Source organism: Equus przewalskii, chromosome 5, assembly GCF_037783145.1.
Source record: "Equus przewalskii isolate Varuska chromosome 5, EquPr2, whole genome shotgun sequence".
Classification (NCBI taxonomy): Eukaryota; Metazoa; Chordata; class Mammalia; order Perissodactyla; family Equidae; genus Equus; species Equus przewalskii.
In genome coordinates this window covers 6,143,192-6,171,142 of record NC_091835.1, presented here as the reverse complement: position 1 = coordinate 6,171,142, position 27,951 = coordinate 6,143,192, and the positions used below count along the sequence as shown (strand labels likewise).

Here is a 27,951-nt window from a genome sequence, read left to right as displayed (position 1 = left end):
AAGAACAGAGAAGCAGGCTCACCCTGTGCCCATACCGCTTTAATTTTTGAGAGGGAAAAGTGCTGTAAACAGAGCAGCCTCAGTACTTCTGGTGCTGGCTGGAGTCTGGTGCTCTGCTGTCCATCTAAGGCCCCGCTGGCAGGAGAGGTGCCGTAAGCGGGACAGTGGGTAGCACGGCCCAGGCTGCTCCCAGGGCGTCTGTGTTCCAGAGAGGCCCTCGCCGACGGCGAGAGGTAATCTGCTCTGTGTCTGTTAAATAAGAAAGTGGATGCTCAGTCTCTGCCCCTAATGAGGCTGTCCTTTCCCCAACCACTTTGGGGCAATAATAAAAATAGCTAAACATGTAGTACTTTCCACATGCCAAACCTCATCTCAAACTTTTTATGTATGTTAACTCATTTAATTCCCCAAAACAACCCCACAAAGTTGCGAACTGCTATTATTCCCATTTTTCAGGTGAGGAAACTAACGCATGGAGAGGTAAGCAGTTGCCCAAGGTCGCGGAGCCACACTCGGCAGCACGAGAATGTACACTGCAGCAGTGTGCTGCCATATGTCGAGCTGTTGGCCACTGCGTGATACCGCCTCTCAGAAGAGTGGAGATGCATTTCAGAGGTCGACCCTGATTTGAGGCACTGCAGGAAAATGAATGAGCCTTACACTAGCTGGATGTAACCTAGATGCCATCTGTGTCACCTGCCCCTCAAAGTCAGCTGAGCTCAGCTCAAACCTCTTCATCCCTCATCCTATGGGAAGGATTATGCCTTCAGACCCTAAAATATTTCCAGTTGCTTCCTACTCCAATTTCCAGAATCTTCTGAACTCGAGGTTTCCATTCTCTGTCTTACAGCAATCCCTTTATTTCGATTCTATGTATGTAAATGTTGGACATGATTCCTCCTTAAATCTCCCTCCCACCCAAAATAGTACCACTCACAGGTGTGTATAGTATAGTTTTACTGGCAATTTGGAGGCAACTTGAAGATGATTCATATGAAAACCTGGAATGAGAATGCTATGGGGCAGGTTCTTGCCAGGCGGGCATCTCAACTATAAATCAGATATGACCACTTCAAGGACCTCACTGTCCAGTTACTAGACAGAGGCTCAGCATTTCTCATCAAAAATATTTCTCATGAAAGAGCCTGACAAGTTTATTCTTACTAACCGTAAATAGGTCAGTTTATAATATTCCCTCTCCTTGGGAATTAGCATTTTCAAGAGGAGATAATTCCTAATCAAGAGGAATAACTCTACAAGTGGTGTGATTTCAATCGTTGAGGAGCAGGAAGAGGTCTGTCTCTCTCAGGTCCCCTGAGCTCCGTCATATCACTTGGTTGGAGGAGCCTCTTTGTCAGAGGGTGGATTTGGGATATCACCTCTTCTGTCCCAGGTAGTGGCTGTTCCAATGGGCGACTTGTTGAGAGGAGGACCCTCTGTACCTTCCAGCACAGACTGCTGTATCTCTTCAAAGAACAGATATAGAAATTCTGGAGCTGCCTCCCCGCCCTGCCACGAGCAGCCTGAGACCTCTACCTGCCTAGTGAATCATGGTGACTTTATCGTAAGCCCTGGTCCCTCCCTCAAAAGCCTCAAGGCTGAGGCGTTATCTCATGTCATCCATAGAGGAGTAAGCTTATCGCATGTCACCCACAACTCCTCAAATCATTTTGGTGGACACCAGTTGCTTTTGTCTACCGAGCACACAGAAACCCTCTTTCCCATGGGAAACCCATTCCACATGGTTTTGGTAGGGCCAAACCGCTGAAATCACTCCAGCCATAGGAGTGGGATGGTCACCAGGCTCGGGCGACCAAAGTATCTTACTTCTCTGCCCACAGGGACTGGTTCAGAAATGGGCATGTGACTGAAGCCAATCTGGGTCCTCCAAGAGACTTTCCCATCAGAGCTGGTAGGAAACACTGTTTCCCTCTGTTATGGCTGCAGCCGGAAGTCTGGGAAAATGAAAGATCCCACCTGCTGTGTTGTGGAAAGTATCTATCTTCAGAATAGGGTCAAGCAGAGATACGCCAATCAAAGAGCAGGAGAGGCATGATCCTGACTCTCTCCTGATTCCATGACTGAACCAGTTCCTCCACTAGATTTCTCAGGACATTTGCCAATAAATTCCATTTTCCTTACGTTAGTCTGAGCTGCATTTATGTCACTTTCAACCAAAAAAAAATCCATTATGAATACAAAGATTTCCAAATATCCCATGACAAAGCTTCGGGTTAAATCCATGGCATGTTGGTTGGGGGCCAAACTGGAATGGATTGCTCCCCTTTCCTAGTGGTCAAGGGTCCAAGTTTGCATGGTGGCAGCAATTGTAACCATTATACTCCCCTAGTGATGTTTATGAACCTGTTCTAGGTCATCAAATGATTAAATAGGAAGATAAAAATGTACAGGCATACATCAAAGAGTGTTCTTTTGAACAGTATCTTTTAAAAAATTTCTGAAGATTGCATCAGGGAGACAGCGGAGGGACCTACAGTGAAAAGCCGACAGACCTATAGTCAGAACTCTGGTTTAAGGGCTTAGGAACCGGCAGGATCCAGTTATGAGGACACAGGACAGAAGCCAGGACACCAGGACTCAGAGCATAAGGGAAGAGGCAAAGCTCAGACCAAGACCTTGACCCACTGGCCAGAGCCAAAGGCTCCCTGTTCTCTCTGGCAGTGGCCATGTAAACGGCCTGGCCCTACGCATGTGCCACCTACCGCCACTCACTGGATTCAGTAAGCCGCTCTGGGGTCCTGACTTTAAGAATGGGGAGCTATGGAAGCAGCCAGAACTAGGTCAGAATCCTTTGTGAACGTAGGCAAGGCACTTAACTTTTCTGGTCTCTGGTTTCTTCAGCTTTAAAATAATAATCCGTTTGCCTCTCAGGATCTTTACTATTATCAGAGATAATGCATAGGAAGTTGGCAGTGAGTACATTACTGCCATTATCATTTAATTGCTTGATAGAGTAATAGGAAAGTTGTCCCATTACCGTAGTGTATAACAAGAAGGTTAACTCAAACCAAGTGGGTACCTGGCACCAGGAGTCTGTCTCATTTAGGTTTTCATTCAGCTGCAAGCAAGAGACACTCAACTAGCAGGAGCTTAAACAAAAGGGTGTATTTTTCACCTGTAATGAGTCGTCCAGAGTCGGTGGCTGCTGGCATCGGTCCAGCTGCTCAGTGGTGCCCCTAGCGACCCAGGCTGTTTCTGTCTTTCTGCTCTAGCATCCTTAGCATGTTGATTTGTGACCCATGGCTGTAATCGCATCATTGACTGGTGGGTACCATAGTTCAGGAAACAAAGGAGAAGGGACGGCCACAATCACATCCTTCCTTTACATCAGGAAAGCAAAAGCTTTCCCAGAACTGCGTTTCCGCTCCTAGACGCTTCCATGTGTATCATTTTTCGGCCAGAAATGTGTCACCTAGCCACCCTTAGCTGCAGGCGGGGCTGTGAAAGTGTTATTTATCTTTGCCAGCTCCTGCTGTGGAATGCACCCAGGGAAAGGAGATGAGACTGGATGCTGGGAGGCCAGCCTGGGCATCCCCCTCATCCAGTGGGTGGGTGGATAAATCAGTGTGCTGTGTTTTGAGGGCCATTTAGAAGCATTTTATTGAATTTAAAATGCACATATTCCTCAACCCAGGGATTCCATTTCTTTGGGACTCTCCTGGAGAGATAGCAGCAGATGCTGCCTTCTCCAAAAGCTTGGGAAATGAGCATCAGAGTGGTACCATTGTAATCATGAAACAAATTGGAGAAAATCTAAATGTCTGTCAACGTAGGAGTGATGAAGGGTGAGACACTGAAGCCATGGGATACCACCTGGCTCAGAGAGACCTGGAGGGAGTAACAGGGACAGGTAGATTGTTAACTGAAAATTATCATCTATGATCACATAGATGGAGAATGACAACAAAAACCCGCCCGCAGTTCATGTTTCAGGAGAATGTGCAAGGACACCACCCAACTGAGAAGGCACTTGTTTCTGGGACAGGGTGAGGTTTGGGGTGTGCAGAGGAACTTTCTCTGTTTATGCTGTTTGCATTTTAATAAGAAGAATGAATTCATGTGATATTTGTGTAATTTAAAAAACGATGGTGCATGAATACAGTGGTATATCAAGTAACCATTGAAAGCAATAATTAAAATCCTTTCATAAAATACATACCTTGGACTTGGAGGAAGTCCTAGCTCATCTTTCCTGAGAACTCTGCTTCGAGGAGGGGCTGCCCCACAGGAGCATGGAGCAGAGGACTCCAGGTCGGGGGGGCCTCCACTGTCTGTGGTTCTGTGATTCTGTGATAAGGAAAGTTTGAGAACAAGGAAATCTGCAATTGAGACTTTATTCACTGCTCAAAAGGAGGGCAAGGGCAAGGAGGAGGGTCTCAGGTCAGACTATAGGAGTGGCCTCCCCATCTTCACTCTGGCCATGGGCCTCCAGACCAGAGGTTTTCTAGAGCAGCCTCTGGAGAGCAGAGATCTTGGGTTTTGCTGCCAGCACACACCTGAGAGGAGCGCCTGCCTGGTTGACAGGCACTGAGCGCATCCATAGCCAAGCTCTTTGAGAATGGCCTCCTGCTGGCCCAGCTCTGCTGAAAGAACCGCAGGCAAAGCTGGCCAGCACAGAGCCAGCATCATCCAGGCTGCAGACAGTTGGTTCTTCTCCCTTCCCTCTCCCACTGCTCTTCTCCCACCTTCCAAATGCTCCCTAGGCTAGGATTTTCAAGCAGAGCCAGATGGTGCCTGCCAACAGCAGACGATGGTGGACGGAATGTATGATGCCAGCGCCCCCTCCCCATGCCCATGCCAGGCTCCAGCCCTCAGAGCCACTGAGCTCTGATAACAGGACGCTGTCAGTCCTCTGCCCAGGGACGAGTCAGCTGGGGACAGTCACTGAATCCCGCCTGTCCAGCCAAATGCCTGAAGCCTCGAAGGCGCCATCCTGGCCTTGGAGCCTGCCAGATGTGACTTGGGAAAGTCAGTCAAGGAGATTGACAATGTGGAGAAACTGAAAACAAATGCTTTCTGGGCTCCCAGGCAGATGGAAACCCTAGGGAATCAGGCAGAGTAAACAGACAAACATCAAATTGACAAAGCCTTCTTCCGGAGCAACAACAACAGGAAACGTAAAACAATGAGGCATTTTCTTTCTTGTGAGTGTTTGAAATTTTTCATAATAAAATAACAACAGCCCTCGCCACGTCACTGTCACCTGTGCCCTTGTTTACGCAGTCTCTCTGGCCTGGAAGATCCTTCCTCTCAGAGTCTCTGCATGATTCCTACAGAGCCCACATGGCCCCGTCCAAATGCTGCTTTCTCTGGGAAGCCTTGCCTGACTCTTCCTCCTTCCTCCTCCACCTAGGGAGAATCAATGATGACTTCCTCTGGTTCTTGCTTCATTTTGCTTGTACCATTTTGATAGCAGTTATTCCATTTCATTTATAAAATAGTTATCTGCGTGTGAACCCCACCAAACAGCCTGAGAGGACCTTACAGGCAGGGGCTCTGGTGCATGAAATCTCTCTATCCTCAGTACCTAACACACGGTCTAGGACAATGGGAACTGACGAATGAATGAAGAGATCAATCATTCATCCATTTCATAAACATGTATGGTGCCTCTGAATCCAACGGGCATTGCACTAGGCAGTGATGTTAACAAGACAAAAAAAGCAGTGAACTCATTGGCCTCAGGGAGTCTCAGCCTGGGAGATGGAGACAGCCATATAAACAGATAATTGCAGCGAAGAGTTATTGGTGCAATCAGGAAAAGCGCACACACGGCTGGGGGAGGGTGTGAGGGAGAGAGGGGTCAATTCCTCCGGAGGGAGGCTAGGAAAGTCTTCAAGAAAGAGGTGTTGCTAACCTGGTACATTAGTTCAGGTCCATGGAAAAGCAGATGAAAGAGAGGGTTAGGCAAGCAAGAGACTCACTGGTGGAGGGAGCAGAAAGCAGGAAGCGCTCCAGACCACAACGTAGGCCTCAAAGCTGTGGAAAAAGGAGGGTAGGGTAGGAAGGGTCTTGGACTTCAGGGCAGTTTCAAGAAAGGTTTGGCCAGACCCATGGGGAGTCCTTGAGCCAAAGGTGCACACCAGAGGAACCTCACATCTCGTTGGATGGGGCTGCCTCAGTGCCCTGCTGTGCGCAGTTGCTGGCTGGCAACAGCCCCCAGGAATCACGGCCTCGGCATGAACATGATGGCAGAGCCAGCAGGCAGCAGCTGGAGCATCGTCAATTATGCTCCCCACTGCAGGAGACATGAACAGCATATTTTCATGGCTGCCACACTTGGTCTTTACACTGAAGGAGGTGTCAGTAGGCACCTAGGTGGCGGAATGCGGGAAAAGACAAAAAGGAAGACGTTCCAGGGTGAGGGACCTACATAAGCAAAGACACCAAAGCATGAAGCCGTGTGGCTCCTGAGTGGCCTGTAAGAGTTCAGCATGGATGGAGTGTAGGCTGGGGGGTGGGGAGGGAGGATGCAGCAAGAGACGGGGTCTGCAGGTTGGAATGGCTCCATCATGGGGGTTATTGTGGTGAGTAGTGGGGAGTTATTGAAGATCAGGAGGCGATTAGAGCAGATCTGGGCTTGGAAAGAGGCTCTGGTGGCCATGTGAAGGAGGGCTCAGAGGGAGGCAGGCTGGCCAGAGAGGGGGCCCTAGCAATGGACTAAACCAGTGGTGATGGAAAAAGAGACGAAGAGAGGGATGAATGAATGGAAGGATGGATGAATGCAGGAACAAATGAGTCAATGCAAGATCAGAAAACCGGCTGTACCTCTCTCATGGACAACTCTATTGTATTCAAATCCCTGAATTCTGCCCTGTGTGAAGATGGAAATGAAGCAGCTACTATAACTCTTGCTGCTGAAGTTTCCATTAGGTGAAAATATGCCCTGATATGTTAGGAAGGGAAAAAATTCTCTCTCTAATGTCCTGCTCTGCAGAAACATATTAACACTCGCCCCCGCTCCCCCCGGCCCCGACCCCAGGCTAGTCTCAGGCAGGCACGGATGTGACTCTGTGCCCAGTTGAAGCACAAATCCCCAGGAGGCAAGCCCGTCCTTTTCTGCTCCATTCACTTTCAGGGCCAGATGGTGTCTGCCTCATTGACTTTCACTGCTGATGTAGTCTTGTTTGCTGGTTTTTCACAGGTTGCTTCATTTTCTTTATTTCAATTCACTTTTCCACTTGCCCCACTTTTGTGCTCTGTGTCATGTTCACCATGATGGCAGGGAGACAAGTGGAGCTCCCAGCAGGTGGATGTTTTCAGGGAGCCGGCCAAACCTGGTTCCCACAGCTCAGCCCTCCCAGCTCTGGGAAAACATCGTGGCGGGTGGGAGCCCTGAGAACACACAGTCAACTCAGTTTTATTGACAAATACTGCTGATTAAGCAAGATGGCAAGACCACCAATAACAGCCGTGACCAAAAGGATGATTTCTGGTCCAAACTAGTTCCTTCTCTCCAGGCTCTCTGTTCTCATCTTGCGTAAGGACTAAGTCTAAAAAGCAACTTCAAGAACATTCCGCACCTGCTCCATTTGGTCACCAGCAAGGACAATCAGCTTACCCACCTGCTCACTCCATGCCTCGAGGGCTCAAGGCCTCCATCGCTGAATCAAAGGCCCCATCCTTCCTTTCCAGTCAAATGACACCCCCTTCCACCTTTAAAATTCAGTTCTACTTTCTGCTAGTACCATTGTTTCCAGCTGTCTCTGTTACTTACGTCTATGCCCTATCCGGTTGTGGCTAGTTGTTGACTTGTCTCGGTCCGAGTTCCCTTGAACATGAGGTGTTTCTGTTCTCTTCTTCATGAAACTCTCAGATTCTCCAGAGTGAGGACAAAGGCTTGTTCCCCCTTTTGGGCCTCTAAGCATCTGGGGAATGACCTGTTGTCATAATGCAATTGAGCAACGTTGGTGTCTGTGACTTGCAAAGCCTGGCTTCTAGATCTGCTCTAGCTGTGCTGTGAGTTCTCGTTCCCACCCGCTCAATGGAAAGACCAGCTTCTGCTCACCCAATTGCCTTATCACGGTTTGGGGAGAAGGAATGTGACCTGTAAAGTGCTCTGAGATCCTAAGAAGAAACAGGCCAGAGAGACTTACGGCCATTTCCAGAAAGTGATCAACTCTAGGGAAAAGAATCCTGTCTTCCATTTGTCATATACTCTCACCATTCTTGCACACCCTGGTCCTTCTTATCTGGCTCTGCCACCTGCCTTTCTTGGCCCTCCTCCCTGCATGTATTTATGCCAGTATATAACTGCCTCACATTTGGATTTAATTGACTCTAAGTGTATTGTTCCAAAATCTTGTACTGACTAGCACATGATTCCCTGGACCCTGACTCTGCACTGTGGTGGTGGTGGGGTGTGTGTGTGTGTTTGTTAGTGGAACTGAGAGAAAGAAATAATCCAGCAAGTGCCACTTGACAGCCTCTCCGGATCAATAATATTAATGATTTTGGAGACCTCCAGCCAGCTATTGCCAACTCTTTTGGCTTTTTTCAATACTATTATCACTATTACAAGGACACCCCAAGGCCCTTTTACTTAAAGACATGACAGAAGGCCCCAAATGAGAGTACTGTTGATTTCTGTCTTCAAGGGCTGCAACCTCAATGCTTCGCAGGGTGCTTGGACCTAGGCTTCACCTTAATTTGGGGGTCAAGGTCTCAGAGGAGGGATGGCATGGTTTCCCGAGAGCTCATTTTGCACTAGTAGCCATGTGACCACTTGCTCTGCCTCACCTTGAGAATTTCCACCTGTCTCTATGAGGACACGTCTATAAAACTCCAGGGATGCCCTGGTAGAACAGGTAGTGTGGACGTGCCTAGGTCCTGGCACGGACATTCTGGCTCCACTCTCTGCTCTGTCAGTTACTGGGTGTGTGTCATCTCTTGGGGCCTCCGCCCTCTGTGACTTGGGCTGTGGGAGAGGGAGGGCTGTCTAACGGTGGATGACAGCTGGGAGTGTGCAGAGGTGATTCATTGCAGGGACGGGGGAGCCAGAGAGGGCATGTGGCTCAAGAGGGAAGGCCTGAGAAACCTATGGAAATCGCTCATTCATTCAACATACATTTCTTGAGGGGCGACTCTGTGTCGGACGTTATTCCAGGTTCCAGACCAACGCTGTCCAAAAGGCAGTTAATGCGAGACACGTGTAATTTTAAACTTTCTAGCAGCCACACTAAAAAATGAGGAGGAAACAGGTGAAATTAATTTTAGTGATATTTTACTTAACCCACTCTATCCAAGGTATTAACATTCCATCACGTAATCAATGTATGCAGTACTAATGAGATATTTTAGGTTCTCGTTTCCACCCTAAAACTTCAAATGCCAGTGTGTCGCACCTCTCGAATAAGGGCTACGTGGGCTTGGATGTCTGACAACTCGGACTTGGTAACAGTAGTGACAGCTGACACGTATATTAAAAAATTCCATCCTACAACAGGGCTAATAGGTATCGTTTCCCGCTTACTTTACAGAGACGAGGAAATAGAGCCCCATGGGCTATAAGCTGCTCCAAACCACGTGGCTGCTGAGTGCTGGGCCGAGGACCCCAATCCGCCTGATTCCAGGCACTTGGGCATGTGTTTACTATCCCATTTGCTGTGTCCCTTTGGGTCCGCTAGCCCATCTGAATCTGTTAACAACATGTGGTTGCTTCTTAGCTCCCAGGGCTGTTGTGAGGGGATGAAAAGAAACTGTTATAAGTGGTATGAATTGCTTGCTCTCCTTCACCCAGGACACCAAGAAGGGTCACATCCTTTTGATTCCTCCAATTTAGATTAAAGCCACCCATAAGCTAATAGGCAGGAAGTTCACTGTCAGCCTTTAGGGGTCCTCCCTGTCCCTGGGTCTTACTGTCCTGACAAGAGATCTGCCTGGCTCCACCGCCACCTGCCACTGTCCCTGTGTGCCACGCAGGGCCATGTGGAGCATGGGGCCTCTCCTAGCTAGAGTGGATGGTTTGCAATGAAGTTGACCTGAGCCAAAACCACAGGATACCACCTTCCCCAGTGGGGTCTTCAAGCCACAGCTCAGGGGCAACAAGTGAACTTAAAGTTTCAAACTTATGAGCCCACCTGAAGAAGTCCAGATATTTCACTTAAAAGTCTAGATTTATAGTTGCTCTCAAAAAAAATATAACACTTAATCCATATTCCCACATGGCTATCACTGAGCAGCAGCTGTCCCTTATAGAGCGTGCGTGTGCTACAGCTGGCCACAGTCCTCACCACTCCCTACTGACCCCTGGCAATAAAGAAGACTAGCGTTTTCTTTTATCATCACATGTTTGCCATTGCTTTTAATTGTGGAGACATCTCTCTGTGTTCGTGTCTCTATGAGACAAAGCACACACAGACAGGCTGTGTAAACGTTTCCTAAAGCCACTTTCCTCACCTGGAGCCTTGCAACACTTGCCCAGCTCTCAGCTCCAGTCCAGCCACACACATAGGCGTTCTCCTCTCTCAAGGCCCTGGGCCAGGGCAGATGCAGGCACCCACCCCTGCAGGCCCTGCAGCCTGAGCTTCTGTTCAGTTCTGAGAGCCTTCGAAATGCTGAGCATTCATTCTGTTCTCCGATAACACGGTTTGAGTATGTGGACGTGCTTCTGAGGAGGCTGACCATAAAACTCCGGCGGTCCATTTCTCCTTTGCCAGAACTTGGGGAGATGTCCCCCGGGCCTCCCTGCGCTGTCTTCCCAAGGAGACCGTGCACAGTGGCTAGGAGCACAGATTTAGAAGCCAGACCACTGAAATCTAAATCTGGCTCTCACCGCTCACGACTTGTGTGAACATGGAAAAGTGATTTGGTCTCCCTGTGCCTCATTTTCCTAAATGGGAAATCTAAAGTACGTAAGGTGCTTATAACAGTACCTGGCATGGCTGGTGTAGGATAAGTGATTGCCATCAGTCTTGCAAAATTACAACCAAGCGTTCAGCAGCTCACCCCTCTGTGCCGTTTAATCTGACCAGCACACAGGAGGCATAGGAAAATGGTTCCTGTCTTCTCTCTTAGGACTATGGCCGCAGAGTGCCAATTTCTTCCTTCAGAGACTTTCTGATTTCATAGTGCGGACTATGGGTACTTCATCACTTCCCTGCACCAGCAAATATTCACGAAGATATGCTCCAAGGAAACAGGCCCAACCGAACAGTCCTTGTTTACTGCTCAACCAAGAAGGAGATGTGTGCCCCATCACAGCAGACACCCCGGCCATTCCACAGCGAGGAGGCCCAGGCTGCTCCCATGTGTGCACACACGTAAGGCGGTGGCCTGGCTCCATCCCAGTTATACCCTCCGAGTTCAGGCCACCGCAGGAGAAGGAAGGGGCTGCTGATCAAAGGTCTTCTCCCCACACGAACTGTAGAAGGAGAAAAGGACAATTCTGCTCTGTAGACAAAACACAAATGTCAACCCAAAGGGCAGAATAAACACAGCAGGGGACCAAGGTCATCTGGACACAGGGTGGGCTGCTTTGAATGACCTGGGCGAGCAGGCTGTGGAGGGGGTTTCAAGAGGCCTGGAGACATTGAAAGAATAGGGGGTGGGAGCCAGGAGACTGGAGTCCAGGCCCCCCGTGCTGCTGACTAGCGGGGTGACCCAAGGCCTCCACTCTGGTGGTCCTCAGCCTCCTCAGCCAAGGAGGGGGTGGACCAGTTGTTCTTACCGTCCCTTCTGACTGTGACACCCTGTGACCATTCCTTGGCCTCTCTACTTGAGTCGCCATGCTTCTGCATTCTGTCTGCCCCAGTCCTGTCAGAGGAATCCTGTAAGTCCCTAAAGCAATAAGGGGTCTTTTAGACCGAGGCTTCTCCTTCAATGCTGCTGAGAATCTCCGCCCTAAGGTGGACTCCAACAAAGCTTTCTTCTCATAGTGGTGGCTTCCATGCTGGGCACTCCACACATATGTATTCATTTATCCTTTCTTCCATTAATTCGACAGCATTTATTAAAGACTTGTCATGCATAACATGGTGTGGGCATCAGAGAGAATGAACAAGAAAACCCAGGGCACAAAATCTAGCCACTCACCCCTAGGGCCTGACCCTTGACCTCTGAGGACTGGCGGGTCAAAGTGATGCCCTGTGCAAGAACACATGCCCTGGCTACCCCATGTCACCCTGGCTCCATGAGTCAGGTGGGTGCAGGGGCACCAGAGGGCCAGGCCAGCCTCAAGCGCCATCTAGAGCACCATGCTATCGAGGCCCCTTCCTGCAGCCTGAGTCACAATCTCCTTCCTGCTACCCACCCCTTCCTCCCGCGCCCCTCTTAAAGGCCAGTGGATGATCTGAAACCAAAGCATTTCCAGAGATTTCCCCCAAACTGCACGTGTCCTGGGCTCTGGTGTCAGGAGCCTCTCTTCTTTTCCCAGAAGCCCGGATGGCCTCCCGCTGACAGAGGCTGATAATAAATGAGTTCATTACCCTGGCCGCTCCGGCCGTGACAGCCCATCTGCTGGCATGATTAATTAAAACTTTGACTGGCGATGGAGGTGCCATCTCAGAGCCGGAAAGCAATTAATCGGAGCATCTTCCAGCTCGTCATTTCTGATGGATCCTAGAGAGACCGACGCCAGAAAGCGAGCAGGGTCTTCGTGGGTCAGTCCTATTGCTTTCCTCTCCTTTGTGTGCCCTGTGGAGCCCCCTTCCGGGAAGGAAGCCCACCCTAACTCAGCGGAGGCAGAGTGTGTGTGGGGGGGGGGGTGCAGGGAACGTTTCCTTAGGAGAGGGTTTGTCCGCCCCTCCCAGGAGCAGGGAGGGTTGGGTGTGACAGAGCTTCAACCCCTCTTTCCTTGACCCCTGCGCCTGGGCACAGTGAACGCCTCACTTTCCATCTCCATGTGGAAATCTCCGCATCTCTCTCTCTTTCCTCCAGCCGTGTGTGCAGCCAGGCTGCTAGGTAAGGCCTCGCCCAAGCAGAGCTCTCCAGCCCGCGGCACCGGAAGCCCTGCATTTCAGGGGACGTTGGTGCTTTTCTGGTCGTAAATAAGGCTGCTCCTTGGGTCCCCAACAGTCTGTGATAATGGTATGCTTATCTCTATGCCAGACCCAGAGGGGAAGGGAAGTCTCAGCCGCTGAGGAGGAAGCCCACTGCCTCTGGGGAGACAGAGATGCCACACTTACTTCTTTTTTGAGTGCAGCCCACAGGTCCTGGAATATCAGTCAGATCCGATGCGGGCTTCTCACTTTAACGAAGCCATAGCAGGTACCTCTTTGTGGACTCACAACCTAGAAATACTGTTAAGTTCACCTTTGGTCTACATTCTGTCTGTTTCTATATCACCTTTTCCTCCACATCTCAGCCCCCAGTGTTCTACGCCTCATGAAACAAAACTTACTCTGGATCCATCATTCACACTGAGGTATAAATAGCTGCTAACAGTTTAAACTATCACCTTTATTAGGAGCATCTTCATTTTAACAAGGACCAGAGCCTTGAGCTATGGGAATGAGACAGGCGCAATTTCAGAACAGGAACCAGTGAACGGAAGGAGGGTGCTCTGGGGTCTTTGGCGCTCCTAGAAATGAACTTTTATACTAACACATGAGATCGGCCCCTCCTTTTCTCTATCTCCTCAACACTACCCCTTCCTGGATTTGGCATCATTTCACCATATTACCACCAAGAAGAAGGTGGGATGGAAGTTTCCTCTTCTGGATGGCTTGTCATGTGAAACTCACACTCTCAGGAAGGAAGGTGGAGATGTCCGAGAGTTGGGTGTGACCTTGAATTAACCCCTCTGTATACTGGTTGCTTCCAGTAGGTGTTGTGGTTTTTCGTACCATGAAGTGAAAAGGAGACCGCTCAGAAATTTCACAGTGATGTAAACTATTATGAATCTCAATTAAAAAAAGAAAGAGAGCAAGCAAGAAAAGAAAAGGAGACAGCTCAGAGTCAAGAGTTGGGGGCAGGGGGTGTAGGGCTGGTTGAGTGTCCTGAGTGAAACCACTGACAGAGAAGAGGGCAGGGAGGAAACTGGGGTCGTCCCTGTGGGACATTATGACTCACACGAAGAGACAGTTTATGAGTTCAAGTTCTGCTTTCCCTACAAATTCACCGCGGGATTGCAAGGAAAAGTGCCCATCACTCTGTGTCTGCTTCTCTCACATGTTCATTCGGAGTCTTTCTTGACTTCTTGCTGTACGGAAATATGATGACAATTGGGAAAACATCATGTGATAAGCTTTGAATTTTAACAGGGGAGACTTCTATGACTTTGTTTCAAAGCCCGGGGGCTCCCCGAGAATGTGGGATGTTCTCTGTCTTGGATATCTGTCAGTTTTGTTTACTGATGTGCCTGGAACAGCCTGGTAAACACTCCATAGGTATATGTGGGAGAAATGAGTGAAAATAGACTGGGAGGTGTCCTTCGAGGCTTCATGTAGTCAAGGGTTTTGAACTTTTTGAAGTCATGGAGCCCCATGATCACACAGTGTCTTACGTGTCCTCCCAGTAAGGAAAACATTACAGAAGAAGCTGCTTTGGTTCAAGGGCGTATGCGGGGCGGGGGGGGGGGGGAGCCGCCACGTTTGCCCCCCATTCTGAATTTACAAGGAAATTGGTGTAGACAGAGACCGCAGCCTTGTGGAGCCAGCCTCAGAGCCTCATGCATGATGTCCCTGGTCCTTGTGCCCACCAGACAGCCCCACCCCGGCCTGAGGCCCCTGCCTGGCCACCCCTGGTTCTCCCAGCCAGAACCAGCCCACCTCTGTCTGTCGCATGTCAAGCTTCTGCACAGGGTTTCATTTGAGGAAGGGTTCTAATGAATGAAAAAAAAAAAAAGAAAACCATCGTTGAAGCAGAAGTTGGTCTAGGGGGACTCAACTCCCCTTCCTTACACGGCCATGAGGAAGTCAGAACCGACAGGAATGAGGCAGTGACCAGGCCCACTCTCCCTCTGCTCCCTGGGGTCACCGTTTCATTCTGGGCAGTGGGGGCACACTCTTGCCTCCCTGATTGGGATTTGACTTGGGAGGAGAAAGGGGAGAGGTGAGGACGGAAAGAGACAAAGAAGAATTCCCACTTCGTCCCCTGGAGCCCCAAGCAAGATGCAGAGACCGAACACCTCCCAGCTCCAGGGAACGAGCCACCAGAAGGCCTTTCTGCCGGGCCCTCTGGGCAGGTATTTGGAGCGAAATATTGCCAAGAGGCGGAGGGACACACCAGGAGACGGCGCCGGAACCTGGCCACCCGTGGAATCAGCTGGGGATCTTTAAGCACCACTGATGCTGGCTCCTGCATTCTGACTCCATCGGCAGGGCCTGGGGCCCCGGGCGGGGGAGGTTTTGAAGCTTCTCAGAGACTCTAAAGTACAGCAAAGTTTGGGGACCACCGCGCCAGGAGCAGGGATGTGGAGCCCGGCCGGAAACCTTCCAGGGAACAGCCTCTGTGACTCTCACCCCACTTCCCACCCAGTGCGGTTCCCAGGGCACAGGAGCTGGGAGCAGGACAGGACAGGACAGAGTCGCAGGGCGCTGGACGGCAGGGCCAGCCCACCTGCAGCCCTGTGGTGATTCTGCTCCACGGGGCACAGGCAAAGGACACAGAGAAGAGCTTTAGAGGAGGCTCCAGGGAACAGGAGGTGGCAGATCGTAAGCACTTTCCCGAAAAGGGGGAAGAGGCCAGAGAGGGACGTGGCCCAGGCGGGAGAGAGGACAGGTGTCACATGGGGCAGTGAGCAGCCAGGTGGCTTGCTGAGAGGAGGAGAGGAAAGAGGCTGGGCACAAGCTAACCCAGCCTGACAAGGGGGTGGAAGGGGGCAGACAGACACATGCCCTTGACATTGGGCTTGTTTCCCAGGAATCTCAGGACCCAAGGGAAAGGGGAGACGGGTCCCCACCCCCGAATGGCTGTCAGTGAGTCAGGCTCTCAGTCACCCCTCCTCTCTGTCCCCTTGGGGGCTGCCCTGGTTTGGACCCTCATTCTCTCTCCCCCAGGCCATTCCAGCCGGCTCCGAATGGCTCTTCCTGCATCCTCTCTGTACACTGCTGCCGGGATAACCTTGCTGGAGCCCAGCTGATTGCATTTCTCATTTCAAAAACAGGGTTTTCCCCAGAGTCACTGCTCTGACCCATCTTTGCAGTCTAACTGCTCACCATTTCCCATCATGCACCTTACCCTCCAGCCAAACTAAACCACTTACCCTTTCCTGGACCTGGCCTGAACCCTGCTGTGTCCTCTATTTGAACATCCTGCCCTTCTCCTGTTTATTAGATTCTTGTTCTATTCGTGGTCCATCTTAAATACCACCAACTCCAGAAAGTGTCCCAGTTACCAAGACAGAAATTAATCTCTTCTTCAGTGCCCCCGAAGGTCTTCTTGGGTCCCTTTTATAGCCTCTCTTGCCTCGTGGATTCTGGCTATTTGCGAGCTTCTGGAAGACTAGCAATGTTCTTCCATTCTAACCTTCTGGGGTGCCCAGCAGTGTTTTGTACACAGCAGGTGTTCAATGCATGTTTATTAAGTTGAATTTCATAGACAAAGAACCCAGGACACGTGTCGGGGAATGGGTGTACACGGACCCGCTGTGGGCCAGCTGGAGTATCAAGAAAGGACCCTTCCTGTCAGTCTTGGTGTTGGATAAGACCCCTGGGTCCCACTTCATGCCCAAAAGGGCACACAGAAGGACAGGCCCATGTGCCTGGGATCAGATATGACCCCGTGGTCTCTTTCCTCATAATATATAAGAATTCATGATAAAAGGACACAGACACACTGAGGAATAACAGCTGACATTTATACAACACTCTGCAGTTTGCTTCATATTCACATTCTCAGTAAATGCAGAGACACACAGGATTCCTTCTTCACAAGTCAGCAGTCTGCCACGCTCCACTCACACAAGACGGACGAATGTCCACTATCTCCCCATTGAGCAAGAACATCTTCACACACATTCTCTTTTACGTGTAGAGAAGGAAAGAAACTAACATTATTGGGACCCTTCCACATTTCAGGTGCTGTTCCAGGTATCTGACAGATATAAACACACTCTCCAAAGGTCTGCTGACGTGTGTGTGTGTGTGTGTGTGTTCCCAACTCAACCCACCTCCTCTCTGTACCACACCGCTTTCCTCTAGCTCCACTTATTTGTTCTCTGCAGATACAGTAAACAATCTCAGCAGTTTTTACAGGTTGAACTGTGTCCCCCACAAAAGCTATGTTCAAGTTCTAACTCCCAGTGGTCAGAAAGTGATCTTATGTGGAAATAGGGTCGGTGTTGATGTAATTACTTAACATAAGATCCTACTGGAGTAGGGTGGGCTCATAGTCCAATATGACTGGGTCCTGATAAGATGACGCCCTCCAAAACGAATACAGTGGTCCAGGAGGGGAAAGTGTATATGCAAGTGTGCACACCAGGCACAGGTTGAGCTTGTGTGTGCAGTGAGTGTACACATGTGCACGTGTTAAGAGGGTTTGCGTCTGTGTATACATATGTACTATGCATGTGAAGTCAGGGATGTCTTTTTGCTCCTCTCCCATCACATACACACACTCACTATACCCTTCAGTGTCCTCTGGGCTTGGACTATTAATAAGAGTCGTGCACTCCCCTGCCTCCCTGTGCCAGTGGGCGCGCAGCAGTTTATGAGTGGTGATTAAACCTCTATTAGGACACTCATCAAAGCAGCCCATAAACGGCATCTAACTCTGATGCTGTCAGAAGATCCAGGGCCCAGGGAGGTGGAAAAGGGGGAGGGGAATCTTTAAACAAAGGAGCCAGGTGAAGTGACACATTGCGATGTGACCGAGCTGCTGAGGTTCCAAGACTTGAAACACTTTCACACGTGCATGCACGTCTTCCATCTAGAGCTCAAGCTGCTTTTGAGTTCTTTTCTCTTAGAGAGCTTCCCATTCCTCACCTTCTGCTCCAACATCCTGAGAGGCAGCTGTCCAGTTTGTGGGAGAAAACAGGTGGCCTGTTGGAGAAACACACCCTGGACCACAGGGCAAGGGTGGAGCTCTCCGAGTGTCGTTCCTGATAGGCTAGTCCGCAAAGGGCGAGCGGTGTCCATCTGCAGAAGGCACAGCACGGCATTTTAAAGCCAGACAGAGGCTGGTGTCAAGGAGGAAGGAATACAGAAGTGGAGGGGCTGAGAATAGTATGAAACATTTACTGTGCGCTTACTGTGTGCCAAGCATTGATGTGGGTCATCCTCATTCATCCTGACGACCCTGGAAGCCAGGTGCGACTAGCAGAAACCCCGATGCACAGCTGCAGGAACTGCGGCTGAGAACGGCTGAGTAACTCGGTCATGGTCACACAGGCAGGATTTGGAATATAGGCAGTCTGATTCTAGCCTGGGCCCTTAGTCATGACGTTTGGTGGACATTAAGAAGCAGGCTTCCGGGGGAGCAGAGGGATGGGAAAGGAGTTGTGGAATCACCGAACCACACGGACTCCGAGAACCGAAGCCCTGGATCACAGAACTGAAATTCCTGGTCTGTGCTCCTTCCTCTATGCCCCTCCAGCGCCCAGAACTGCCAAGCGTGGGCCAGCCCACGGCCAGCATCCTAGGGGAAGGAGAGCTGCGCCTCCTCAAAGCACACACCTGAGCTCTGGTGTAGGGAGGGGGCAAAGGCTGCAGAGTGACACAGCAGGCCCTCCCCAGGAGGCCCCGGGCGTTCCGGCAGACAGCAGGAATTGTTCCGGGTTCCACCGCAGGTTTCCGCAGAATCTCTGCCTGACTCAGGGAGGGGGAGGGCTGCAGGGGCTCAAGTTTACTGACGCTGGCTTACTCCGTTGGGAGTGTTACTTCAATTACCTGATTTTAAATCTCAAACACACCCATTACCACACAAACAGCAAAATGGAAGTTTGGAAGGGTGAGGCAACTTCTCTGCGTTTAGCAGCCAGTAAGGGAAGGAACTGGGAGACAGAAACTGCCGGTTGGCTAACCCAGTATCCACTCTCTCCCTCTTCTCCCTGAACTGTCCCAACTAGGATGGCTGAAACAAAACAGATGCTCTCATTTTCCCGGCTCCCTTGCAGCCAGGGTTGGACATGGGACAAATTTCTGTCCAAAGAAGTCAGCTGTTTCAAGACCCCTCTGGTCTTCCCTGATAACTAGGCAGCTTCAGCTGGCGCTGCCCGTTCCCCCTCCTTTCCTGCTTTGAATGGGAACAAGAGGAGGGAAAGGTTGAAAGAATCCATCTTCACCCCTGACGTTAGTGAGCCATGGAATCCCCTGCAGCTGCCTAGACCAGACTTCTTGCACGTGGGAGACAAAGCCCTACCTGAAGCCAGTGTTGGTTGGCATTCCCGTTATTCACAGTTCGAAGTTCACATCTGTGCCACGACACCGTGAGGGCAGCGGACAGGCACCTCATCTCATCACACCTCGAGTATATTTTCTAACATTTTAAAAATTCAGATGTAAACTAAAATGGCCACTGGCTTTCTTTTCTTTCTTAACATAACTAATGGTATTTTTGATTTGGAGAAAAGATCCCGTGAAACGGACTACCGGACCCATTGGGTTTCCAGGTTCTCCAAAGATCATGTTGTCCTTCCCACTGCCTCTGGTTTGCTGGTACCAAACAGAGGGAAGGATGGGAGAGTGAGTCTTCATCTCCAGGGACAAGAGTCCACAGACCCACTTGAATTATCACAAGCCTGAGCAAGCCTCCTGCTGCTCAGAGAACAAGCTTCCTTTGAAATGAACACGTAAGCCATTTATACCTAAAGATGTTTATGCTGCTGGTAAAACTTTTCCCCACATTGTCTGAAGTGTCTAGAATACCCTGGATTTGGATTTCTGCAGCAGTCTCCCAATTTTGGGTCTATCTGATGTTTGGAACAGTGAAAAGTCACTCTGGTCAAACCCTGGGAGTGACGATGGAAACAAGGCAGACAGTCTGCTTTAGTAGGCTGCCTCCCAAGCCTGCTTTGAAGAACACCACAAACTCTCGCCTTTTTTCAGTCCCGGTAGCTACACCATCACCTTGGGCGACCTGCAAGGTGAGTGTTCCAAATGCCCGAGGTATCCTGCTGCCACTGTCCACGTCCCACAGCCCTCAGGCAGAGGCCCTTGGAGCTGGCCTGAGTGTCTCTGTCCTGTCCACTGGGAAACCCTCAAGCCACAGTTACTGTGGTTTTGGATTATTTCTCCCCTTGTAGTAAAGAGTCAGGAGTGGACTGGTATGTCCATATTACTTTACAGAGAGCTCACTCCTCAGCTCTCCTTCTCAGAGGGGAGTATATTCTACCGCATTCATCTCATCTGGCCCACATCAGGCCACAGGAACTTGGTGTTGATAAAGACGGTTCCGGGTGTTGCTAAAGCTGTGGAAATGACAGGTCAGACCTGGGACAGCTTCTTCTGGGCTGTCAACCCCTATCATACATTCCCAGGAGGGGCTGGGGGATTACACCACTTGGCATCAGAAACACCTGTGACTCCCTTTACTCCCATCCTCTGCCAATTTCTGTCACTGCAAACTGATAAGAAATGGAACCTAGTTTTCAACTTTTATTCTCACGAGGATAGAGACGAAGTCATGTGCCCATTATACAAGATCATCTAGATGTGCCAGGGACGCATCACGCCCTCCCTCTGCCTCTCGGCAGGGCTGTCTGTAACCCGTGTGGGTGGACCACCCAGAATAGACAGGGGAATCCTTTCCTGTTCTCAAAGTCTCTGAGTTTCCTCAGCAGGACACAGAGTCTTAACACTAGTCACAGACCCAGCACCCTGCGAAACACACAACAAAAGCCACTTGGCCACATGGAGTGTGAAAGCATCTTTGATGGTGGGTTTGATCTTGTCCCCATTCCCCTCATGTATTCAAATCCAAGTCCAACAGCTTGGAGTGCAATTTTAAAATTACGAGCAATGACAAATGTGTCACACACGCTGCCTTTTGTGCCTTCCTGGCCAGGCTGCTATCTGCAGTCATTCTCAAGAATAGAGCTCATTTCTGTTCTTACTTCTGCAGGGCAGTTACACGGATGTTTGATTTTGGCCACGGGGGAGGCAAAGGGCTTTACCATGACCTAAGGAGGAACAGAGGGCAGGCCCCTGCATGTGACTGATTTAAGGCTTAAACCAGAAGGCACATGATGCAGAGACGACTGGATGCCCCGTGGGCAGCCTGTCTCACCCCTGCCCTCCTTGAAGCAGGTCATGGTTCACAGCACTTAGATGCAGCCCCCTAAAATAACCAACTCCAAATGCATCAGTGAGAAACAGAGAGTTCCATGAATATTTGGTGGGGAGACACAGATTCGCCCACCACCCACCCAGGATAAAACTAAGAATAAAATGCTCCCCAGACATCTGCACTCCCTACGCCCCCAGCTGCCCTCCCCTGCTGCTGCCCAGGCACTCTTCTGTCTCGTTGCCCGCTCCGTCTCTACAACTCTGCCCTCATCTGTAACATGACATTCACCAAAGGCTGGCAATGAGCCAGAGCACCAGCACTACCCTCTCTGTTGCTCCTCCAGCTTCTCCCCAGGATGTCATCTTCCTCCTACACTCCAGTCCCCACCTTGTCAGCACAGGATGTGATTGCTAATCCAATGATAACCCTGTGAAGGCTATGATAATTCCCAGCACGCTGAAAAGGCAAAAGGGGTCAGGGAAAGTCAGAGACCCACCCAAGCTAAGACATGATGGAAGGAGACGCCTACTAGGCCTGTGACACCCCCAGTCGGTGGTCAGTGACTTTCCCCCCCTACAATGCTGCAGTGCAGAGGCGCACGGGCCTGGAAATGGGAAATGTGAGGCTGTGAAGGGGGCAGATGTCTGGGGCGGCTTCCTCTACACCCCAGGAGGCACCTGTTCCCCTTATTCAAGCAGCTCCTACAAAGCCATACACAAACCTCCTCTGACCAAGAAGAGCCTGTCTTCTCCCAGGCCATCCTGCCCACAGACGAAAGACAAGTGATTTCACGATTCTGCGGCTTACAGAGGTCAAGGGACTTGGCAAGGCCACACAGCCGTTAGGTGCTGCTGACATTAGGATTAATAAACCGGGAGTACCTAACACACAGGTGAAGCACTGAGCCTTCTAAGCACTGTGCCCTTATGCCTGTCCAAGAACAGAAGGAAGTCTAGTCTGGGATTATGTTCAGATAGCGAAAAGGGGCATTTCCTTCCCTTCCAAAATACCAAAGAAAGCCAACATTGTCTAAGCAGGGACTATCCACTCTGAGTAGGTGGACTGACCTATCCGGGGGTGAAAGTATGGGGGAGGAAGCCCCCTCCCCACCACCCAGCTAATATTCCCCTGACCGCTACAGGGAAAAGGACTTACAAATTTGACCGGTGACTGGGCCATATTTATCAGGTGCCATTAAATAGGTTATACGTTAAACTTCAAATGCATTTCTACTTTCTGCTCCATGCCGCCAGCCAGGCAAGGAAGCCAAGGCCTACTCTTTCTGAGCAGGCCCAACAAGATGCTCTTGCTCTGCCCCAGGCTTGGCAGCCACTTGGTGGCAAGATGTGGGTGTGGGAGGCGGACTGCAAACCGAAGCCACGAGCTACAACCTAGCTGTTCCAGGGATCTCCTAAACGAGCGGGTACGGAAGCACTATGCTGCTTCCCCTTCTGCTGTCTGCTCCCGTGTTTTCAGCGCCAGCAGGGAGTTAACAGGGGAGGGCTGGCTGACAAGGCAGGATATGGCCATTCCTGGGTTCCTGGCTTTGATACTCCATTTAACATGATCAAAACCTAGAGGGACCGCATAATTTATCACCCACATCAGGAGGACACTTCTGAGAGTGAGAGAGGACACTATTAATTATGCCAGCACAACTCCCACGTAAACGGGGTGTGCGGTCACTCATCGAAAGTATCAAAACCCACCTTGGGCCCTAACCCGCTACCTTGACCACAGAGAGACCTTAGTTTTCATATAATAACTAGATAAGGAAACCTAAGTGCAATAGCAACAGATAATTATGAAACTCAGCACTGCAACACTCAAGGTTCTAAAAGAAATAAGACAGCAATAAAGACAGGGAGCAGTCCCATTAAAAAGTTCTGCCCATGCCTCCTGTGTGGAGTGTTCATAATACCACAATGCTGTATTTACGTAAAGCCTTTGTAGTTCACAAAGTACTCTCAGGGGCACGCTCTTCCTTAACAAGCCTGGGAGGCAGGTATAGGTTCAGCATCTCGACAAAGGCCACAAGCAAGCAGCAGAAGCAGCACTCGAACCCAGGATCTCGGTGAGCCTACTGTTCTTTCCGCTACCCACACTGCATCCCCTCACAGCATCTACTCTGAATGGGCTACGAGCTTGTGTTCTGCACCTACGACATCTGGGGAAGAAGAAAGGGACAAGAAAAAATGGGGCCAATGGGAGACAGTGTAGCAAACAGAGTTTGTTTCCTGAATCACAATCAGCTGCAAAGTCAGTCAGCAGCACTGTGCCTATTCAAAATGCAAGCATATCCGTGCCCACCTATTTCCGAAACCATCCACGACTAGGTAATAACCTGCCTATCCGCAACATGGTTTTCCGAGGAAGTTTCCAAGAGTCTAAATTTTATATGTAAATTACCTGGCAAAGGACAAAAACCCAACATTTCAAATAGTGGTTCGTAATAGGGGGCGGCACATACCCTTGAGGGGGCATTTGGGTTGTGATGGGGGTGGGGCCCTCCTTTATCTCCACCTTCTCTATAAGTCAATACATTTTGGTGACGTAGAAGACCAAAGGTGACAGGGCCGATAGTCAGTGACTCCCAATTCCCACACAGGCCTATCATTTGCAGGACTAACGGGCTCCTGAGGCCCCACCTGTGGCTGACTGATAGCCGAGTGCAGCCTGCTGCTCTCCCGGGCCCCAGAGGGTAGAACACCTGGGAGTCCTATAGATCCACAAATCTCACTTCCTGGAAATGGGGCCTGGGTGTGTTCCTGCAAAACACGATGCCCTTACTCAAAATGGCCCGCTCTGACCAAGTCGACACAGCACGTATGTATACTGTGCCTGCAGGAAATGGATTAGAAATTACACGGCTAATTCAGTCCTTTGTGTCCCTAGCCTGTTACATTCATTTCTTCCTTCAGGTATTCAGACAACTGAGGTAAAAGTGGGGTTAAGGAAGCATGAATAATCCCAGCATGTACAACATAAATCAAAACATATCAGAAGTTCTAAAGGACTAACTTGATTTAAACTTTCCCTGGTTTGACAGAAGAAGTGATGTTTCCAAGAGGGAATTTCCCAAACTGCCAGAGACAAGGGATGCTTATCAAGGCCATTCTCACTGAACTGATTCCTCCCGCCAGGAGGATCTGATGAGAATAATGTAGGATTTAGAGAACAAAGTTGTCCTCTTGATTCTATGAACTGTCTTGGTTTTATCCTAGTCATAAACATCCCTTGGGCTTTAACTATTCCATCAGACTTTAAGATATGGCATCCTTCGTTGGGGCTGCTTTCAAAGGGCACCTGCATGTCAAGACTAACTCAAATGTGCAAAGTATCAAGGGGATCACTCTTCTTTTTCTCTCCTCAGCTGACTGAACGATGTTCTGTCGTGGAGCTCCATTTTCAATCAAAGCACAGCGGATCTGCAATTCTCAGCACAGTACTGAAGAATTCTTTTGCAGACAATCAGTAATGAACAGCGATCCACAGGAGGAAGGAGTCATTTATACCTTTAACATTATGTTTGGAAAATGAAGTGAATCAGTAACATTTACGGAGCTGCTGAGACTATGGGAGATGGGGCATCACAAAGTTTGTGACACCAAGGAAGGAGAAGTTAGAACCTGGGGAAGGAATGAGGATAGGAAACAAAGTAATGGTTTTGCTATTCTGTTATTTTTGGAAAGGAACATCATCCAGAGGGAGAGGAAAGGAGACGGGTAGAGACGGGATAGACTGGGAAATTAAGACATGCTTTAACACAACCAAGCTTTCTCTCGGTGAGACCTGCAAGTGGAGAGCAACGAAATGATAAAATTCTAACTACTGCTGGTGAATTTCTCACTTTCTGTTTTTGTTTTTTTTTAGGCTTCACTGGTATATCAGAGGCTGGGCCAAAAGCGCATCTTTTCTTCATGTGAACACCACTATAACTCACTGCTTAAAATGGGTATGCAGGGCCACTGTGCTCCCCCTCCCACCCTGCTGAGGGAAAACCACCTCCACATACAGCCAAAGTCATGTGGTGACTAAAAGGCTTCACTAAAAAGAGAAGTGGGTCAACCTTTATCTACGATTTTCCAAAGCCCGCTTTCTGTTGGTAGGGGACAAATGCCATCGTCTGATCAGCCTAAGTTGTGGTCACTGTTGGAGACCAGACAGCGCATGACCCCTCCTGGGAGGACTGGGAGACTCGCCAGTGCCCAGGCCTGAGCTCTGGAGGAGGGAACTTCATGAGGGCTGCAATCCACCCACACACCAGGTCAGGATGAAATCCATTTCCCAGAAACTTGAGAGCACGCGCATAATATCCTGAGACCAGTAAGACCACAGAAGTAGTAACACACTGATGAGAAAAGAACAATGACTTTTATATACTCATATGGGGTCTAACTATCCCTTACACATGCGTACATTCATCGCACGAAAACTGGACGATCCACTCCCACGTAACCTGCAGGGACAATCTTCAGAGCCTCGGCCGCCTCCAGGCTGATCTGTACAGAACTCCCAGCACAAGAGTGACGGCAACTCTCGTAGTTTCTCCACACATCCACGACCTATATCAAGTCCAGCTGCAGACAGGAATGACATATTTAGAAAGGAACCAGGGCCCCCCTTTCAGACTGCTCCTTTTCTGGGGAGAGAGTTCAGTGACAACAGCTCCCTTCACTGGGGGCATGCACAGGCCTGCAGACCCACTCACTGCTCACGACCGAGCGTCTCCTCATTACAAGACTAAGAACTTCTCCACAGACAGGATGAAAGTGCTCACTAGACAGCTGTCACGTGAGGTTTGAAGGTGGGAAGTTTCCAAACGTGAAGGATGCGTATAAAAGCCAACACGTCTACACAGCCTCCCACACAGATGCAGTGTGAGGTCCAGCAATCTCCAGAGGCCTAGCAGCCTATTCTGTTTACATTTAGTTAACTGAGAACATTTAAGAATTAGGCTTCTTAAAGGCTGTTTTTATTTGTCAACCCACACAAATTGCAATGTTCTATCACTTATTTTGGTTGAGAGTAATTTCAGTAAATTATGACATTTTGCTACTTAAGGAATAGCCTCCCCAGCTCTTTATAGTCCTTCAAAGGAGAGGATTAAACTGAATGAACAATATAACTAAAACCACAGAGCACAGAAATTTCCATTATGAAATTACCTATCTGATTACATTTACAATGGCAATAAATAATTGTGTAGGGAGCGTCTGGTAGGTTAGAAATTAAAAGACAAATAAGAAACCAGTCAATGACAAGCAGCCTTTGTAGCTGTATTTACAGCTCAGGCGAGTTCGTTCATCAGAACAGCTGGTATATGTGAAAAGCACTCACCAAATCATCCACATCACCACCTTCTTCAAATATGGCTGCTGCATCTTCTTTTGGGTTTTCTCTGGGGGCCAGAAACTGTGAATAGAAAATTAGGCAAGACACCAAAATAACATTTTTGCCTCTTTTGATGGAGGGAACAATCTGCTAGCGTTGCCACAGGCAAATCTAAGAAGACTTGCTTAGCTCTCACTTCAAATAGCCCAAAAGAAACATCACTTTGACGTACGTTCCTTCATTTGGCTCTGGAAGAGAGGACCAATTTTGAGGTTGAATGGTCCATACTAACCAGTCACCAGAGAAAGTTCTTATAAAGAGGGAGGAAATGACATGGCTCACCAAGGCAGTGACCACGTGGAAGGTGCCACGACAGACACTGAGGACACCTGATATTCACATTCGTGCTTCCACAGGGGAGGGGATATTCGGGCTCATTCGGGTTAAGAAAAGAACCAAAGTCCCAAACCCAGTAGGTCTCAGTCTCTTCTGAAGGGAGCATAAGAATCAAGGGTCTGAACTTAAAGATTATAATTATCTATTCTTCAACTCCACTGAGGACAAAAGAGTTTGTAAAAGGAAGGACTTCCTGTAAGAGATGTGAAACAGAAATGCATGAGCTTGGGAAGTGTTCAATTTCTTTTCTGGAAATCCTTCAATTAGTGTTAGGAATTGTTTGGAAACAGGAAGGTGGAGGAGAAAGGTTCTAGTGTCTGTGTGTCCAGCATCAGTGCCCTAGACCCGGAGCCTCTAAAAGGCAGATACACAGAAAAGCGAGGGCTGGAGTTGAAGTGTGCAAGGATGCAGGAATGAAGCTCACACTTTAAAAGGGTAGTGAGCGCCCCTGAAAACTATCTGCACACTCCTCTTCTCCATCCGGTCCCTCTGAGAGATAGCAGTGGGGACGCTTCTCCTTTAAGGCATGTGGTGACGGCATCTAAGAGCTGGGTTCCGTAACCACTTGTCCATCCTAACACTGGAAGGTGAGGTGGTAGCACAAGGTCTTAAAACGGGAGCAGAGGCGAGCCTGCGGGAGCGAACGGGAGGTGGAGGTGGGCACGCCTCTGGGTCAGCGTTCCAGGCTCAGTGTGCACGGACTGAGTGTGTGCTGAGCGAGCCTTCCAGTCCACGTCTGCTCTCCTGCAGCTGTCTCCCCCCGAGAGGGAGAGGTGTCGTTATACTTCTCTCACCTTCTCATCATGAAAACACGGCAACAACTGCTTTCCCTACACATTCCTGTTATTTATGGTACAATGGACACAATCAAGGGCTGTGAAACGTAAGGTTTAGAAACAGACTAAAATACGTCTCCTTAACAAATCACCAAAGTCACCCTTTATACAGGCTGTGTGCAGCAGGTCTCAGGAAGCGGGCACTGCGCCTCCGTCCACTCCTCAGGCGCGAAGCCTCACACAGTAAACAAAACAGCACTGGCGGAGGCCGTGTCTGCAGAACTGGGCCCTGCCTTGGTTGGTGGCGTGGACACGG

The 27,951-nt window shown here is 49.6% G+C and overlaps 1 protein-coding gene and 1 long non-coding RNA gene across 7 annotated transcripts in view; both read right to left on the bottom strand.

The window, feature by feature from the left end:
* Window positions 1-21: 21 nt before the first annotated feature.
* On the bottom strand, window positions 22-7,871 carry LOC139083215 (uncharacterized). The gene is made up of 3 exons (XR_011539750.1): window positions 7,739-7,871; window positions 4,181-4,308; window positions 22-249 (listed from the first exon to the last, which is right to left on the bottom strand). It is a non-coding gene; the product is annotated as an uncharacterized lncRNA (long non-coding RNA).
* Window positions 7,872-25,484: 17,613 nt separating this feature from the next.
* Window positions 25,485-27,951, bottom strand: part of XRCC5 (X-ray repair cross complementing 5) — a 96,648-nt gene continuing 94,181 nt past the window's right edge. For all 6 annotated transcript variants that reach the window (XM_070618238.1, XM_070618239.1, XM_070618242.1 and 3 more), the window contains exons 20-21: window positions 26,470-26,544; window positions 25,485-25,709 (exon numbers count right to left, since the gene is read on the bottom strand). In XM_070618238.1, the coding sequence (XP_070474339.1) occupies window positions 25,695-25,709; window positions 26,470-26,544 (90 nt within the window). In that variant the 3' untranslated portion in view covers window positions 25,485-25,694. The remainder of the gene's footprint in view (window positions 25,710-26,469; window positions 26,545-27,951) is intronic.